This window comes from Candoia aspera, chromosome 3, assembly GCF_035149785.1.
Source record: "Candoia aspera isolate rCanAsp1 chromosome 3, rCanAsp1.hap2, whole genome shotgun sequence".
Classification (NCBI taxonomy): Eukaryota; Metazoa; Chordata; class Lepidosauria; order Squamata; family Boidae; genus Candoia; species Candoia aspera.
The window spans coordinates 33236989-33253138 of NC_086155.1; the positions used below are offsets into that span (position 1 = coordinate 33236989).

The 16150-nt window shown below is 36.9% G+C and overlaps 1 protein-coding gene across 2 annotated transcripts; it reads left to right on the plus strand.

The window, feature by feature from the left end:
- The first annotated feature begins 44 nt into the window (after positions 1–44).
- Positions 45–14683, plus strand: NFS1 (NFS1 cysteine desulfurase). Of its 2 annotated transcripts, none has more exons than XM_063297282.1 (13): positions 45–163; positions 504–571; positions 1494–1610; positions 1758–1841; positions 5106–5258; positions 5946–6039; positions 7584–7718; positions 8865–9022; positions 10588–10693; positions 11974–12055; positions 12704–12787; positions 12876–12965; positions 13336–14683. In XM_063297282.1, exons 1-13 carry the CDS (start codon positions 70–72, stop codon positions 13397–13399), a joined length of 1329 nt encoding a protein of 442 aa, XP_063153352.1. In that variant the 5' UTR covers positions 45–69; the 3' UTR covers positions 13400–14683. The 2 variants fall into 2 exon arrangements, with proteins under 2 accessions (XP_063153352.1, XP_063153353.1); XM_063297283.1 differs by having other exon boundaries at positions 7623–7718.
- The last annotated feature ends 1467 nt before the right edge of the window (positions 14684–16150 follow it).

Below are 16150 nucleotides of genomic sequence, written 5' to 3' on the forward strand. Positions count from 1 at the left end.
ACTGGAGACGCTGCTGAGTTGCGTTACGTTGTAGTTAAATAGTGTAAGGGGAAAAATCGAGAAGAGGCGATGATGCTGATATTACGGCCGGCGGCATTGTGGGCTTCGAAAGGGCGGGTGGTTTTCCAAGGAAGGAGGTTTTCGGGTGCTCTGCACCAACAAGGTAACTTCTTCTGAAGGGCAGACCTGGCTGGACCTCAGCGGATCTGAGTATCAAGTAGCAGTAATTCGTAGGTATCTTCCTTCCCAGGTTTAATGGCACTTGCCGCCTGGAAGGCGTTCTCCTCCTTTCATCTCCTCTGCTGTTGGCTAAGCGTACCCTCTACAAGGATAAAATAAAAAAAGTATGACACTCGCTGGGAGCAGCGCTTGAGCAGTATTTTTCTCTTGCATTTTGGAAGGAGGTTTGCATAGAGTGAGAAGCTTAGGAACCTGGAGTTTAGAGTAATTCTTTCCCCCAAGTTAAAAGTGCGTTTCTCAGGGTTATATTGCTCTTTTGCTAGGTAAAGGCCATGTTGATGAGTCTTCATTCCGGCCACTATACATGGATGTCCAAGCAACTACTCCTCTGGTATGTGAACTAAATTATGATTTGGAAAGATTTTGTTCTTTACTAAGAGAAAAATAAAGCTAAACTGTGTTTACAGGATGTCCTATGCACAATTGTTCAGAGACAAGTCTCATTGCAGTCAAATGTTCCTTAGGAATAGACAACACTCTTATTTCTTAGATTTATATACTTCTTTTTCTCCAAGAGCTTAAGGTAGGTTATGTACAGATCTCCCTTTATTTCTTCACAGAATGTCAACCCTGTGAGGTAGGTTGGATTGAAAGTGAGTGTGACTGTCCAAAAGTCAACAAAGAGCTTCCATGGCTACAGGTGGCCTTGAATCTAGGGGTCCTTGTGTTGCACTGGCTCAGTGGTGGCTTCCACATGGTTTAGATGAAAACTTCCATCATCAGCAGTCAAGTGGTTAGGATAATAGTAGTTGTAATCCCAAATACCTGGAGATCTTTAAGCGGCCTACTCTGGTTCATAAGGCTTGAGCCCTACATTTTCCTATACTGTATTAATCCTATTAGTGAGAAGATATGTTGACTTGAATGTTTACACCTTTATATTCATTTTTATTTAAAAATAATAAAATATTTAAAAATATTAAATCTATCTGAATTCAAAGGGAAAAAATGATTTGGGGCATACAGGGTACTCACATTACATCTGTCAGAAACTTCTTAAATAAGCTGTACTGTCCTAGGAAAGGACATGCTTCATTTAAGGAAAGGCTGACAGGTGCAATGTCCATGCCCCATGTACTCTCCAGATAATCTTTTCCTCTTTGAATTAGGATCACTGCACCACCCTACTATATATGCATCTACCTGCACAGATTGCATCTCTCTTAACAGAACTGGATATATTTCTGACATTCATGGGGCTCAAATAAGAACAAAACAAAGTAAAATGGGATGATATGTATCTTGTGTTTTAGGACCCAAGGGTCTTGGATAGCATGCTGCCTTATCTTGTGCATTACTATGGCAACCCACACTCTAGAACTCATGCATATGGTTGGGAAAGTGAAACTGCAATGGAAAAAGCCAGACAGGTGAGAATATTGCTCTGTTCTTACAATTAAATAATACATTTATTTCTGCTGTATTGTTTAAGCAATTTTGTTCTGAAAAATGTTAGATTTTTTCTGGATAACTCTGCTTTAATTTATATTTGTGCATTCCTTTTTTATTCCCTCCAGCAAGTTGCATCATTAATAGGAGCAGATCCTAGAGAAATTATTTTTACCAGTGGGGCTACAGAATCAAACAATATAGCAATTAAGGTAAATTAATATATTGCAGTATTAATTGAAAAAGTTATAAAAATAGTTAATTCTCAGTAGTTTGAGAATTAAACAATTGCTATTTTCCCTTTAGAAGACACAAGATTGAATAAAGCAACAGCAACTAATGACATATCCATATGTTTTTTTCTAGACTATAAATAAAAGTTATAACAAACCTCAGAAATTTAAGATGTCATATATGCAGTGTATTTAAAGTCAGTGAACACTACTTTAAGCAAAAATACTTTGAAATGTGTTATTTGAAATTTTCTATTAATTGTGCAATTGCAGGCTAGCATTATCGAGCACGTTGAGATACAAAATATTATAGCAAGACGTGATGTAAGGACAGTTCATTTGATTCCTTCCCCAGCCATTTTTGTTTCCTCTCCCCAAAGCAATCAGTCAATATTCCATTGTCTCTGAGCATTTGTTTCCTAAAGGATTACTTTTTTGGTAATTCTGTAAACCTTAGATTTTCCGTAAGCATGATGTCTTCTTCTCTTGTGTATAAGTGATCCCATTTACCCTAAGTAAAACTGAAATGTTTCCAGTGTTGTGACCAAGACCTGGCTCACTTAAATCAACCAGATCACTTTGAAGATACAGCATGCAAACAACTACAGTGTATACTGGGCTCTCAGAAAAGCATTGCAGCTTGCTGAGCAGCCCTGAATGAAAGGAGGAACATAGCTTAAATACCTTTGGCCTGCTATATTACAAAGACAAGGCACAGAAAGAAAGAGGCAGACACAGTGCAAATTATAGCAAGAGGTTGGAATGTTTTTGATAAACCCATCTATGTAACATCATTATTTATCTACATTCTAGCTATTCTATCTTTGAGATACGGTCAGTAAATATAAATAATGTGGTTTCATGGGGCACTGGTTCCTGTCTGGTTTTTCCATTTGTTGCCACTCTGGTCAGTTCAGCTTACTCTGAATTTATTACATGGGCATTTTAAGCAGTTCACATGTATGGGGGGCATCTTATAGGGTTGGTAGTGAATGCAGCTCACGTGTGTTGGGGGGTACCTTTTACCACCACACCAGTTTAAAGGTTATGTGCATTACAATCTGCAGATGTTTCCAAGCGAAGAGAATATTTGTAGCTCAGGGTTAAACTGCAGAGTCCTTGGTGCTCTCTGAGCCTTGTTTTCTTACAGACATTTCATTGCCAGACTAGGCAACATCTTCAGTGCATGGGGGGGGGGGGGAAGTTCTTCCGAATGTGTAGCCTGAATCTGCTTTCTTTGTAGTTTCAACTCTTTCGTTCTGGTCTTGCTGTCTGGTGCAATAGTCCATTCTTCTGTACAAAAACCTTTCAGACATTTGAAAAGTGATAGCATATCTCTCCTCAGTCATTTTTTAAAAATTTTATTGAAAATTTTTATTACAATAGTAAAAGCAAATACAAACTACGAGAAAGAAAGAGAAATAGAATAAAAAGTGCAAAGAAAGAAGAAAAAAAGAAAGATAAAGAAAAGAAAAATATAAACAAGTAACTTCCAATCTTCATCACAACAAGTATAAACAAATTTGATAACTCTTCACCCCCTAAAAGGTATCAAAAAAACATCTCTTCTTCCCTTAACCCATCCCTTATCTATTTGCAAATCCACAAATCAACTTTTCAGTCCTGGTGTCAGCAAAATGTCTGTAAAGGGTTACCAGAGCTTCATAGCGATATGCCTTATTTTAACCTTGGTCAAACAAACCAACTTTATATTCCTTCCTTTTACTTCTAACAATCTTGATATTTAATTCATTCAAATGTTGTCATAGGATTTGGTCTCTCTTTAATTTTTCTTTTTTCCATCCTAAGGGCTTCTTTGAGGCCTTAGCAAATCTCTTTTGTAAATCCAGTAAAAAGTCATTATCTAGGTCATTCTCTTGGCTTGTCATTTGTATTTCCACTTTAGCTGTCTTCTCTATCTTGTAATTCATGCTTTTTTTGTTATTCACTATTTCTGGTTCTACTATTTCTGCATCAGGTAAAATTTGTTTTGCATCTGTCATTCCTTCATTAGCATCTTTTGTTTTTGTTTTTTATATATATAATTTTAATTTAATTTTTTATTTTAAATAAATATTAAATTTATTTTTTTATTTTTTTTCCACAGAGTAAAAAGAATACAAATTTAAGTTAAAGATAAGAGAAATAGAGAAATATAATAAAAAAATGAAAAAGAAATAAAAAGAAAATAATAAAGAAGTGGCTTCCGATCTTCTTAACGGCAGTTATAAGTATATATTTATACTTTACACTCTCTCTCTAAAGTTACATCAAAGTTTCCTTCTTTCCATAATCTACCCTTTCTAATCAAATCCATAAATCATCAGTTCATTTTTTTTTCAGCAAAAAGTCCATAAGACGTTTCCAGTAACTAATAAATGTAGTAATTGATCTTTTTCTAAGCAAACAACTTCATTAGCATCTTTTGGACATAGTCTATCCATGGAAGCAGACTTCATCGTTGACATTGCTGACATTGTAGCTACTAATTTCTGGCCCTATTCTTTGAAAATCTCCAAGATCTGGATTCTGTGTACCTGTTAGCACACACCGCCATAGCTTTTGCTTTCTTAGAACTTCAGCTAACTGCAGGTTCATCTAACAGTAGTATTATCTTGCCCTATTTTACCATTCTGTTAGAGATTATCATGAGGCACTCTGTTAAAGGCTTTGCTAAAGTCCAGGTTTACTATGTCTATGGCATTCCCCTGATTTACTAAGTTAGTACCTCTGTCAAAGAAAGAAGTATGGTTAAACTGCATGATTTGTTTGTGACAGCCTATGCTAATGCCTGTTAATTGTAGCTTGCCTCTCCAAGTGTTTACAAGCCTGTTGCTTGATACTCTGTTCAAAGACCTTGCCCAATATAGATGTCAAGCTGACAGGCCTGTACTTTTCCTGGTCATCGTCCTTTTTGAAGATGGGGACGACATTTGCTCTCCTCCAATCTTCTACTTGACTGAATTAAAGCCAAAATCAAATTGTCATTTTATACATACATACTTGAAATTCCACTGAATTTAATTACTTACATATAAGTGCAGAACTGCAGCATGCATATTTCATTGGAAACAAGGCTTGTTGAAGTCTCTAGGATTTATTTCTGAATAGGCATTTTCAAAAATTTGGTGACAGTTGCCTAAAGGTTTAAGGGAAATGAGAATTTTATATTTCTAATTTAATGTTCATAAAAAGTACTGCTTGTCATCACTTTTGATCAAAATCTTTTTTATCAATTTAAAGGGTGTTGGAAGATTTTATAAATCCAGAAAGAAACATATAATTACAACACAAACTGAACACAAATGTGTACTAGATTCTTGTCGTGCTCTAGAAGCTGAGGGCTTTCGAGTCACATATTTGCCTGTAAAGAAAAATGGCATTATAGATTTAAAGGTAAATTGTTTACTTTCATATGCATATGAGGAAATAGAGTGCCGTTTCACTTTTTTGCTGTTCTCATTAGTCTTAGTATAAGTTGCTGCAGAGAATTTCCTCAATTAAATTCAACAAAATGTTTGTCATGTAGAACTGTTAGAATTGATGTTCAGGCTGTTAATCATTTCCAGTATATCTAATTACATTAATAAATGAAGTTTAAAACATAGTAAGCATGTTGCTGTCACACTGAAATAATTTGATTAAATACTAATGGTTTACTTGTTAAGATGCAATTCTAAAAATACTAAGACCATATTGTACTTAGTCTAATGGAACTGTTCGGTAAGCATACATAGGACTGTATCAAAGAACTATTTATTTGTTTACCTACTTATTTAAATCTTGCATACTCTGCTTTTTTACCTCAAAAAGAATCTTGACCAGGGATTCTATTTAAAGATAGAAATTACAGCTCTATCTCTCTAGTCTGAGAGCTCAAATAAGGAAGATGTATACAATCCATAGTTTGTTTTCCTTGGGTTGCTCAAGAGGCTTGCAAACTATGTCAGACTTTGAGCTTAGAACAAGCTATTTTGAGATTTCAGTAGCCAATTCTGAGCTTGACCCAGCCCATTTCACCTGTTTTGAACTTGAACTGCTCATACATCTCTAATTATTTGCTTCTTGTGTGATTTTTACCAGGAACTGAAAAATGCAATACAACCTGACACAGGTCTAGTGTCAATAATGACTGTGAATAATGAAATAGGAGTGAAACAGCCAATTGGTGATATAGGTATGTAGACATGAATTGTCATCTCTGCTCTAAATAATAGCCTATGTGAAACATTGGAGGAATGGTCATATTTAGACTAACCTGGATTAATTAAAACTGACCATAACTTTATTACTTACAGAGACAATATAGGTAGGCCTCAACTTACAACGGCAGTTGGGACTGGAATTTCCATCACTAAGTGATGTGGTAGTAAAGCATGACCACATCGCTTAGCAGTGGCAATCCCTGCAGTCCCAGTTGCTGTTGTTAACTGAATCCCACGGTCATTAGGTGAGACAACTTCCTGCCAGCTTACCACAACCAAAGTCAGTGGGGAAGCCAGCAAGAAGTTGCAAGTCCAAGGTGGCTTGCAAGCAGGCCGGCAGCAGGTAAGTGGCTGCTGCTGGGTGGGGGAGGGTGCAAGGGGGGGGGCGCGAGGGTACACAGGAGCTGCGGCAAGGCTCGAGGAGGGTGCCCAGAAGTGCATGGGGTGCGAGGGAGGTGTGGAGAGGCTCAGGGAGGTTTCGGGGAAGATGCATGAGGGTGCGAGGGAGGCTCAGTGAGGTATATGGGATGCAAGGGAAATGCAGTGAGGCTTGGGGAGGGTGCGTGGGGGGGTGTGGGTGGCCAGTGCAGCGTGAGCACAGAGGGGCTGGGTGAGGATGTGTGGGTGGGGGAGACTTACCCCAGCAACTTGTAACCTTCCTTGCTGGCTTCCCCATTGACTTTCTGCAATAGGGAAGGTCACAAATAGCGATCACGATAGCAGGACACTGCAACCAGTCGTAAGTGTGAACCAGTTGTGAAGTGCCCAGATTACAATCACGTGACCGTAGGGGTTCTGGGATGGCCAGATCTCCGAGGACCAGTTATAACCACCATTTGTTCAACACCGTTGTAACTTCCAGTGGTTGCTGACCGAATGGTCATAAGTCGAGGATTACCTGTATCTCAGTTTATTGCCTCCAGCTCCTGCATTAAAAGTTAGTAATGTAAATCAGTTGGGAATGTAAATCAGTTGTAAATCAACAACTGAAAATCAACAGCTGATACCAAGAAAATACAACAGCATTATTATGAGAAAGGCAAAATTACTGCATCACTGAAATTAATTCTACCAGTAAGTAAAATTTGCCTGCAAGCCGTATTATCTAGTGGCTGACTTCTGTGTATCACACATTAAGGAGTTCTGGGTTTATGAACTCTAGATAGGAAAAATTAGAAACAACGAGAAGACATTTCCACTGGGTTTTCTTTTAGCCTTTCTTTTGGAGCTTCTCACTATCTTCCAGGGCAGATGCTAGACACAGCATAGCAGGAAGTGAATTAGTAGGTGAGCTGCCTCCCTCCCTACATTAGAGACAGACAAGGGATGCTTCCCATAAATCTGAGTCAAGGACCTCTTATAAATGAAGAGAAAACAATTCCCTTGATTAATCCTGAAAATTATCTCTGAATTCCAGGCTCAAGTTTCTTTAAGATAAAGATTAGTTTCTTTACTTAAAATATTCATTTTAAGATGACAGAAATAACTATACTGTGTTTTTTTTTTTTAATTCCAGGTGACATCTGCAGTTCCAATAAAGTTTTTTTTCATACAGATGCTGCACAGGCAGTTGGAAAAATCCCTCTAGATGTCAGTGATATGAAAATTGATTTAATGAGCATAAGTGGCCATAAAATTTATGGTCCCAAAGGTATTAATATTTTGTGAAGCACTGTATTTAAGGAAGAAACAGCTGTCATTGCATGAATGTTTTACTTGCTATGAGCTGTGCTTCACTGTAGTTGCCCTAAGTTTATGGAGTGACTAACACTGAAGTGAGAGCTCATTACTCTTTATTTACTTTTTAGAAATATTTAAAGACTACTTTTGAAAAAGGCAATCACATCTTGAGGCATTATTTTAATAGTATGGTAGAATTTTCTTTGTTGCAATTTTTAAGCTTTTCATGCAGGAAAAATAATATGTAAATATTTTAAATTGTTTTGAATATTTATTATTTATTTTAAGATAGCTTTGATCCAATTCTGTATAAGCTAGGAAGTATTTAGATTTTCAGCTCTTTTGTCTGCATCAATTTCAAATCCAGAGCATCCATGCCTTAGTATTTAGCAATGGCTGAAAGCTCATGCTCTCTTAAAGCAAACAGACAAAGAAGAATGGTTAAATTATTTAAACATATTGCCACTTTATATTCATAGCTGACAGTAAACTTGTCCCCAAGTTGATTAAGCTAAAGGCTCTCTGTCTCCTCTGTAAACTTGGGTGTTAATTCCCCCGCTGCCCTTGTAGGCATGAAATTCAGTGTGAAGTGGTTATACAGTAAAGTCAGCTTGTTCTTAAGTCCAAGTCAACTAATTTGCACTTTGATGTAAATGAATTTCTTCTGAGCACTATTGTTGCAGCAAGCATAGACTGTTTTTCTGCATTATGGTTTTGTTATACTAGATGTATGAAACTTTTTAAATCTGGGGTAACAGCCGGAGTTCAGAAGTTATGTCTGCCTATTCACATATCTTACACCAGACTACAGCGACAAGTTTTTATTTCCTCCCTCCCCTCCCCTCCCCTCCCCTCCTCCCTCCCTTGTTGCAATTACACACAGAATTGTAAGCACTTCAGCCCTTTGATTTGGCATGGATCAATGGTGTAATACATTTGGCTTTTGGATTACTGATGCTATGTTTAGAGTTTTGAAGGAAGTCTGCTAGTTAGAAATCAAAATTGCTAAGAGGAACTAAGAATCTTGATGAAAAATTTACCTTTTGCATATTTGCAAGCCCCTGAAATATTCAGGAACTTATATTTGAACTGAACAAAAATTATTTGTGTGTTTAAGGGGTTGGTGCAATTTATGTCCGGCGGCGACCGAGAGTAAGAGTGGAACCTATACAGAGTGGAGGAGGTCAAGAGCGAGGATTACGTTCTGGAACTGTGCCAACTCCATTAGCAGTTGGCCTTGGGGCAGCTTGTGAATTGGCACAGCAAGAAATGGAGGTAAAAAGAGCTATGCAATTTCTCTGTGTAGCCTATCCACAGCCTATTTAGGGCTGTTTCTGTTTTTGACATATTCTTTAGCATGATTGTTTATAGTGAATGTCTACAATATTGTTATGTAATGATCTGGAATTGGATTTAATATGTCTCATCGCCATTGAATTATTTTGATCAACATTTCACTTTAAATTTTTTTAAAAAATGCAAAGTGCACTTTGTTTTAGTAGTAACTAAAATTCAGTTATTTGTTGAATTGTCTTAATTTGCTGAGTGTATCTGTTATGTGTGTTGTGACCCCCAGTTTTAGTTCACAGGTCTTTTTTCTGGGTTTTCTCTCTTGGTACTGGTAAGAAAAAAGTTTGACAGTTTTTGTGATCACCAGTATTGAGACAAATTCTACTGGACTTTTTTCCTTGTTTTATAGGTGTCTCTGTTTTGCTTATTTAGCAAATCTACATAAATATTTATTTATATTTACATTGCCTTTTCCAATTCTTTATTATACAGAAGCAAAAGGTATACAGGTAGCCCTCAGTTAACAACCACTCATTCAGCGACCATTCAGTTGTAAGTACCACGCTGAACGAGTGGTACTTACAACTGGTCCTTGAAGTTGTGGCTGTCGCAGCCCCCCCGCGGTCATGTAATCGCGATTTGGGTGCTTGGCAACTGGCTCGTATTTATGACGGTTGCAGTGTCCCACAAAGTCAATGGGGAAGCTGGCAGGTAAGGTCACAATTTGCTCTGCTTCCATCGCTTTTTCTCTTGGGGATCCCTGCTATGGAGTATGAGATTTTGGGGATCTAATACTCCATAGCACATGCCTGCCCAGAGCACCCCCCGCCTGCACTCCATAGCAAATGCCCAACTGTGCTTGCGCTGAGCCTCAGCACTCCCCCCCACCCAGCCATGTTCATGCCAGGCTGCAGCACCCACCCGCGTGCCCACCTGCACTCTGTAGCACCCCCCACCCGGCCACGCTTGCGCCAGGCTGCAGCACCCACTCCTCCGCCTTCCCTCACTCTGTAGAACACACCCACCCGCTGGCCTGCTTATGAGCCACCTAAGGAAAGGCTTGTTGTGAATGGGACTTGCAACTTCTTGCTGGCTTCCCCATTGACTTTGCTTGTTGGAAGCTGGCAGGAAGTCACAAGTTGTAGTCATGTGAGGTACTTGCTTAATGACCCATGATCCTTGCTTAACAGCAGCAGTGGGGACTGCCGGGATTGCTGTTGCTAAGCAATGTGGTCACATGACATCACACTTTATGATTGTATCACTTAGTAACAGTCCCAATTACTGTTGTTAAGCAAGGAGTATATGAAAGCAATTTGTCAATATTACATTGATAACAGAAACTGTTCTGCTAAATGTGTGTCTGAATTTGGATGAAAAAAATGTATCTGTTCTTGTTATTTCTGGGGTTTGATAGTATCAGTGTGTTCTGTTTTCTACTCCTCTCTAATAATGAAACTACATATGACTAATGAGGCAATTAGAGTACACAGGTCAAAGCTCAACTGCATTGTGATAAATTATCTAATTAGTTCTTGTTTCTTTTCTAGTATGATCATAAAAGAATTAACTTATTGGCTGATAGGCTAATCAAAAAAATAATGTCAGAAATTCCTGATGTGGTAATGAATGGAGATCCAGTGCATCGTTACCCAGGTATAATTAGCAGAATGTTGAGCTTTGTCATTATTATTTATTTATTGCCTTAAATTTAACTTATATATTTTTTTCTTTTAAAAAACATTTTTGTAGCATTGAAACCCTCTGAAATCTGATTTAAATATATATCTAGAGCAGAACTATTTTAGAATTGAAGATAACTCTGCACAGTACTTCCATGCAGTGCCTGACCCCAAAGGACTACTTTGAACTAATAACATTCTCATTCCTTATAGCTTCACTTCACTTCAGTGAAGATGCAGTGTGTGTGTGTGTACCCTGTATAAATGGGGCAAACTGAGAGATAAAATTGTAGTGACATCAGAGCTGAGATGTAGATTGGCTCAATTATCACATCACAGTTTGTCTGTTTAAGGTATAAGTATTTGAAATTAGAATGAAATAACTCCATATGTTATTGGAGGGATATATGATTTTGAAATATAATTCAATAGTGTTATCTCCTTTAATACTAACCAGCTATTGGCCTGTAATGTCCAGTGAGTTACAGACTATGCATCATTTTAATTATGTTTTATATCTGTTCTCAAAAAAATAACTTTTAAATAGGGTACTAGGATAACTCCTGTGTGGAAACAAGGAGCAAAGAAGAATCCTCTTATAGTCAAGGAACATCTTGTTATATTTTTCTGTGCCATCTTCATCATAGTTGACTGGCTTTAAGTGTTTTATACTGATAGCTGTGGCAGAACAGATCACTTGAATATATAACTACATTAATTTTCATATCTGCTGTATGGTACTTCAGAAGATATAGGTAGTTCTCACTTAATGACCACAATTGAGACCAGAATTTCAGTTGCTAAGTGAAGTGGTCATTAAGTGAATCTGACTGGATTTTATTACCTTTTTTGAAGCAGTCATTAAGTGAATCACCATGGTCATTAAGCAAAGCATGTGGTTGTTAAGTGAATCACGTGGTTCCCCACTGATTTTGCTTGCCAGAAGCCGGCCAGGAAGGTCAAAAATGACAATCCTGTGACCATGGGATGCTGCAGTGGTCATAAATGTGAACCTGTTGCCAAGCACCCAAAATTTGATCACGTGACTGCAGGGAAACTGTGATGGTTGTAAGTGTGAGTACCGGTTGTAAGTCAGTTTTTTCAGCACCATCGTAAGTCTGAACTGTCACTAAACAAATGGTCATTAAGTGAGGACTGCCTGTATAAAACAAGATTCCTGTAAAGAAGAGTTCTAAATACTGGAGGTTATTTAAGGCTATTAAATAATCTGACTTCGCTCTGTTAATTATGCAGGCTGCATCAATTTATCTTTTGCTTATGTGGAAGGGGAAAGCTTGCTGATGGCCCTAAAAGATGTGGCACTCTCTTCTGGAAGGTATAACTTTGTATGTAAAACAACACATGATTCAGTTTAGTTGGTTTCCAGAGGAGAGACTGGAATTCCAGAAGAAACTGGCATTTTGAAAGAAGAACGGAATAAAAGAGCACTAAAAATCTAGGCTGCACCTGTATTCCTTCTATCCAGAATCTTCTTTTTAATTATGAATGGCATTGATTTAAAAAATTCCTTTTTTAAGATTTCAGGTTCCTTTTTAAAATCTGTAAATATGTGCTAAACTGTATAATCTAGCAATAAGGTTTTACTGTTGAGGGCTGAATCCATGAGATAGTTAATTCTTTTTGCTTAATCATTTTCTCCTCAGTTATACAGTATTAATAATTTGAATGTTCCAATGAAGCCATGAGATAGATACTTCCAATGATCCCATTCACATTTAATCCTTTTGACTATATTGTCCTATATATGGGTCTCTTTTTTTCTTCTCCATTCCGTCACTGATTTTGCGAAGTAAATCCTCTTTTTGGAGAAACATGTCACTTTCATTAGTGCCAGATTATCCAAAGTACTTTGGATAAAAGTTATAAAGCAGATATATTCAGAACATACCAAACTGTAGCCTGCTGTTTTCATGCCTACTCTTGCTCTGCATTAAAACCAAGTGTCATATTATTTTCTTATTAGTGCTTGTACATCTGCATCTTTGGAACCGTCATATGTATTGCGTGCAATTGGAACAGATGAAGACTTGGCTCACTCATCTATAAGGCAAGGGTTATTCTGTCAAAAGCAAAATTGCTTGTCATCTTTGTGTGTATAATGCCTTGTACTTGATTTGTGTTTTGCTTTATTTCAGATTTGGAATTGGACGTTTCACTACTGAAGAAGAAGTAGATTATACTGTAAATAAATGCATACAACACGTCAAAAGATTAAGAGAAATGAGGTAAAATGCTTTTTATTAAACATAGCATTTTTTATTTATTTAAAATTAAATTTAGATGAAGATTGTGAAACGAATGAGATTATCTGTTATCTTCTTCAGCTGTGTCTGCTGTGAAATTATCACATCTATGTAGCAAATTGAAATAGCTGTTACATAGTGCCTGCATGTATGCTTTGTCATTAGAATTATACTAATAGTAGTTATATGTTATATGTGGTATTCAGATCTAAAGTGGGCAACGATGTTTTGAATCCATCATGGGTATCTGCTTTATCTGTCAGCAGCTGCTTGAAAAGAAATGCATTATTTGTGTTATGTCAAGTATAATTTGTAGTTGAGGAATTGATAGATTTTTCTTCTTGTTTTACAGCCCACTGTGGGAAATGGTACAGGATGGAATTGATTTGAAGAGCATTAAATGGACACAGCATTAAAATGCTTATATTGGACTGCATGGTTATGGATTAAATTCTGTACATTCCTGAGGAAAAGAATATGGCTGTTGCTTAAAATGCACAACCCCTGAGAGACAAGTGACATGCCTCTTTTTAAATATAGAGCCGGAAAATTAATCCTAAAACAAAGTTTTGTTAAGTGTGCATTAACTTTCACATAAAGAAGTATACATGGATATAAAGTTTTCTGATGCCAAAGAAGTTGCAGTACTTTTATTTTTGAGGTGATCTTCTTGCAGCCTTCTTGAGTCTTTAGAATTGTATCATTGTGGGAAAATGTTTTGTTTTGTCTCTTCTGTAAGTATCATGAGGCTACTCTGAATATATTTTATCAACATGTTACCTTGCAGAAATATATTATACATTCAGAAATGATCTTGCTTATAGAAGGCAGTCTTCCTTACAAAATCCTATGTCTTAGTGCTTGTTATGTAGCAGTGAATATGCTAACTCATGAATGTAGATCTTCCTATATAAAATTCAAGTCCTTTTTAAAAACATATTTAAAATATTTAAAAAATATTTTACTGGTTTCGTTTGATACTTCCTGAACTGACCCTACATTATATATTATCCCAAAGCATATATTATGTACCGAATTTAGAAGATGATGCAGTGAGCTGTGATAACGAATTCTGTATGTCATGGCTTTACTTTCAAGTGAAAATGAAAGAATTTAATGTTATGTATTTCATGCAGTCAACATATGTTGATTTTTTTAAGGTGATATAAGAGGGTGCTGGGCTAAGAAAAGATCATATTTGTTTGGAAATGGCCTGCTGTTTTTGTTTGCTCATATTTATTCAAAAATACTTTTTGTTTTGCTTGACAAACTGATGAGGCTAGTGCTCCTTGAATTCCGAGGTTCTATTTGCCTTAGACTGAATCTTCTGCCATTCCTTATCCAGTGATGCTGCTGCAGACCATCACAGGAACCTGAAATGCTCTACCTATGTGGAAAGCAGTCATCTTGATTGGTATCCCAGATACTGTTGTGGTGCCATGCCAGTTATTACATACATTTTGTGACAGATGGGGGAAAAAAAACAATGCATGGAGACCCAATCAGGTTTTGCATCCCCTGCCCCCTTTTGGAAGCTTCATTCTGTTTGCGCAGAATGTGCAGGCAGATGGGAGATAGAATTAAACTTATATTAACCCTCTCTTTCTGGTTCACACAATATATGTAGTTATAGATAAGTGAGCTAACAGTTAATTCTGGATAAATTCAAGTTAACTGATCTAGTAAAATGTATCCCACAAGCACAACTGTGCTCTAAATTCTTTTGGATGAATTTGGGATTGTAATACTGTACAGAGAGGCATATGTTTAATTAGTAGATGCGTCTATTTATTTCCTTGCTTGTTTAAATAGATGCAAGAAGATAGTCTGTTGTATGTACTGACATTTGCATTATTTATTTGACTTATACTCTTCTACTTTGGTGGCTATTTAAGAAGGTAAATGTTGTTAAAGTTAAAAACAAAATTAACAATAAAATTAATATTAAACAAATTAATAATTATAAACATAGCAAAAGAAATGTGCCTTTCCAGATTTCTCTTCCTTTGTGCATATGTGGCACCAACTCAGGTGGCTCACCAGTGTGCTAGGAACCATTAGTCTTATATACCAATCAAAATTCCCTTGAGAAAGTCTCTCTCTCTCTCTCTCTCTCTCTCTCTCTCTCTCTCTCTCTCACAAACACACACACACACACACACACGCATACACATATATTTTCAAGATAAGTCTTACAGCAAAGCTCTGTTCAAGTAGAATTAGAGTTTATGGATGTGAGATCTCAACACACAATAATATAGAAGAGATTCATTTGGAACTTGTTCTTTATTTAAGAATGTTCCTGACAGTATAGGTTCAAAAAAAGGAAGAGTATGCTGTGCAAGTTAAGAGAACAGGGAGTTGATAAAAATGTGCTGAGTTAAATGAACACATTTTTTTCATTATTAATCTACTGAAAGTTTTTAATAAAAATGGTACTTCAGTTGTAACTGAACTTTCTGGCTGTACAAGTTGTCAACCAGTGGAACAGGCTGCCACATGAGATGCAGTCTCTTTTGCTAGAGGTCTTCAAGCAGAGGCTGGATGGTTATCTGTCAGATGCTCTAGTGGAACCTGCACTGAGCCATGGTTTGGATTAGGTACCTCTATCATTTCAAACTCTCATCATTCAATGAACACTTAGCAGGAAATAGCCTTTATATCTGGGGAGAGGTTATTTCAAATATGTCATCCTATTTAGACCTAAAGATAGCCTGTCTCAGAACTGGAAAGCTTTTGAACCCATATATACTCTGCCTTCTGCAATTAAGCTTAAACTTGGTTTTCCCCTCTAGACCCTAACAGCTCAGATGGCACTCAACATGCTACTAAGGAAGAGATGAGGATCTTTCAGAGTCCTAATAGTGTTTATCACATGACTAGATTAAAGTCTTTTGGATGTCTAGTTGCTGATGTTGCCATGCAGAAAAAGAAAATCTGAAGCTGCAAAGACAGAATTACAGGGGGAATATGGAACAAAAGCAAGAACATGGGAAAGAACACAGTAAAATATGAAATTAATTGACTACAGATTAACATCTTAGCCATCAGAGAATTGAAATGGTCTGGACTCATTCAGTCAGAAGATCATACTGCTTACTACTCAGGGCTTGAAAACCAAAGAAAGAATGGTGTTTTCATAGCAAAGATATAGCAAAGGGTACTTG

Coding starts and splice junctions, on each gene's coding strand:
- NFS1 (XM_063297282.1), top strand. CDS start 70: ATGATGCTGATATTACGGCCGGCGGCATTGTGGGCTTCGAAAGGGCGG. Junction 5,259..5,945: donor ATGGCATTATAGATTTAAAG/GTAAATTGTTTA, acceptor GATTTTTACCAG/GAACTGAAAAATGCAATACA. Junction 12,056..12,703: donor GTGGCACTCTCTTCTGGAAG/GTATAACTTTGT, acceptor TTTTCTTATTAG/TGCTTGTACATCTGCATCTT.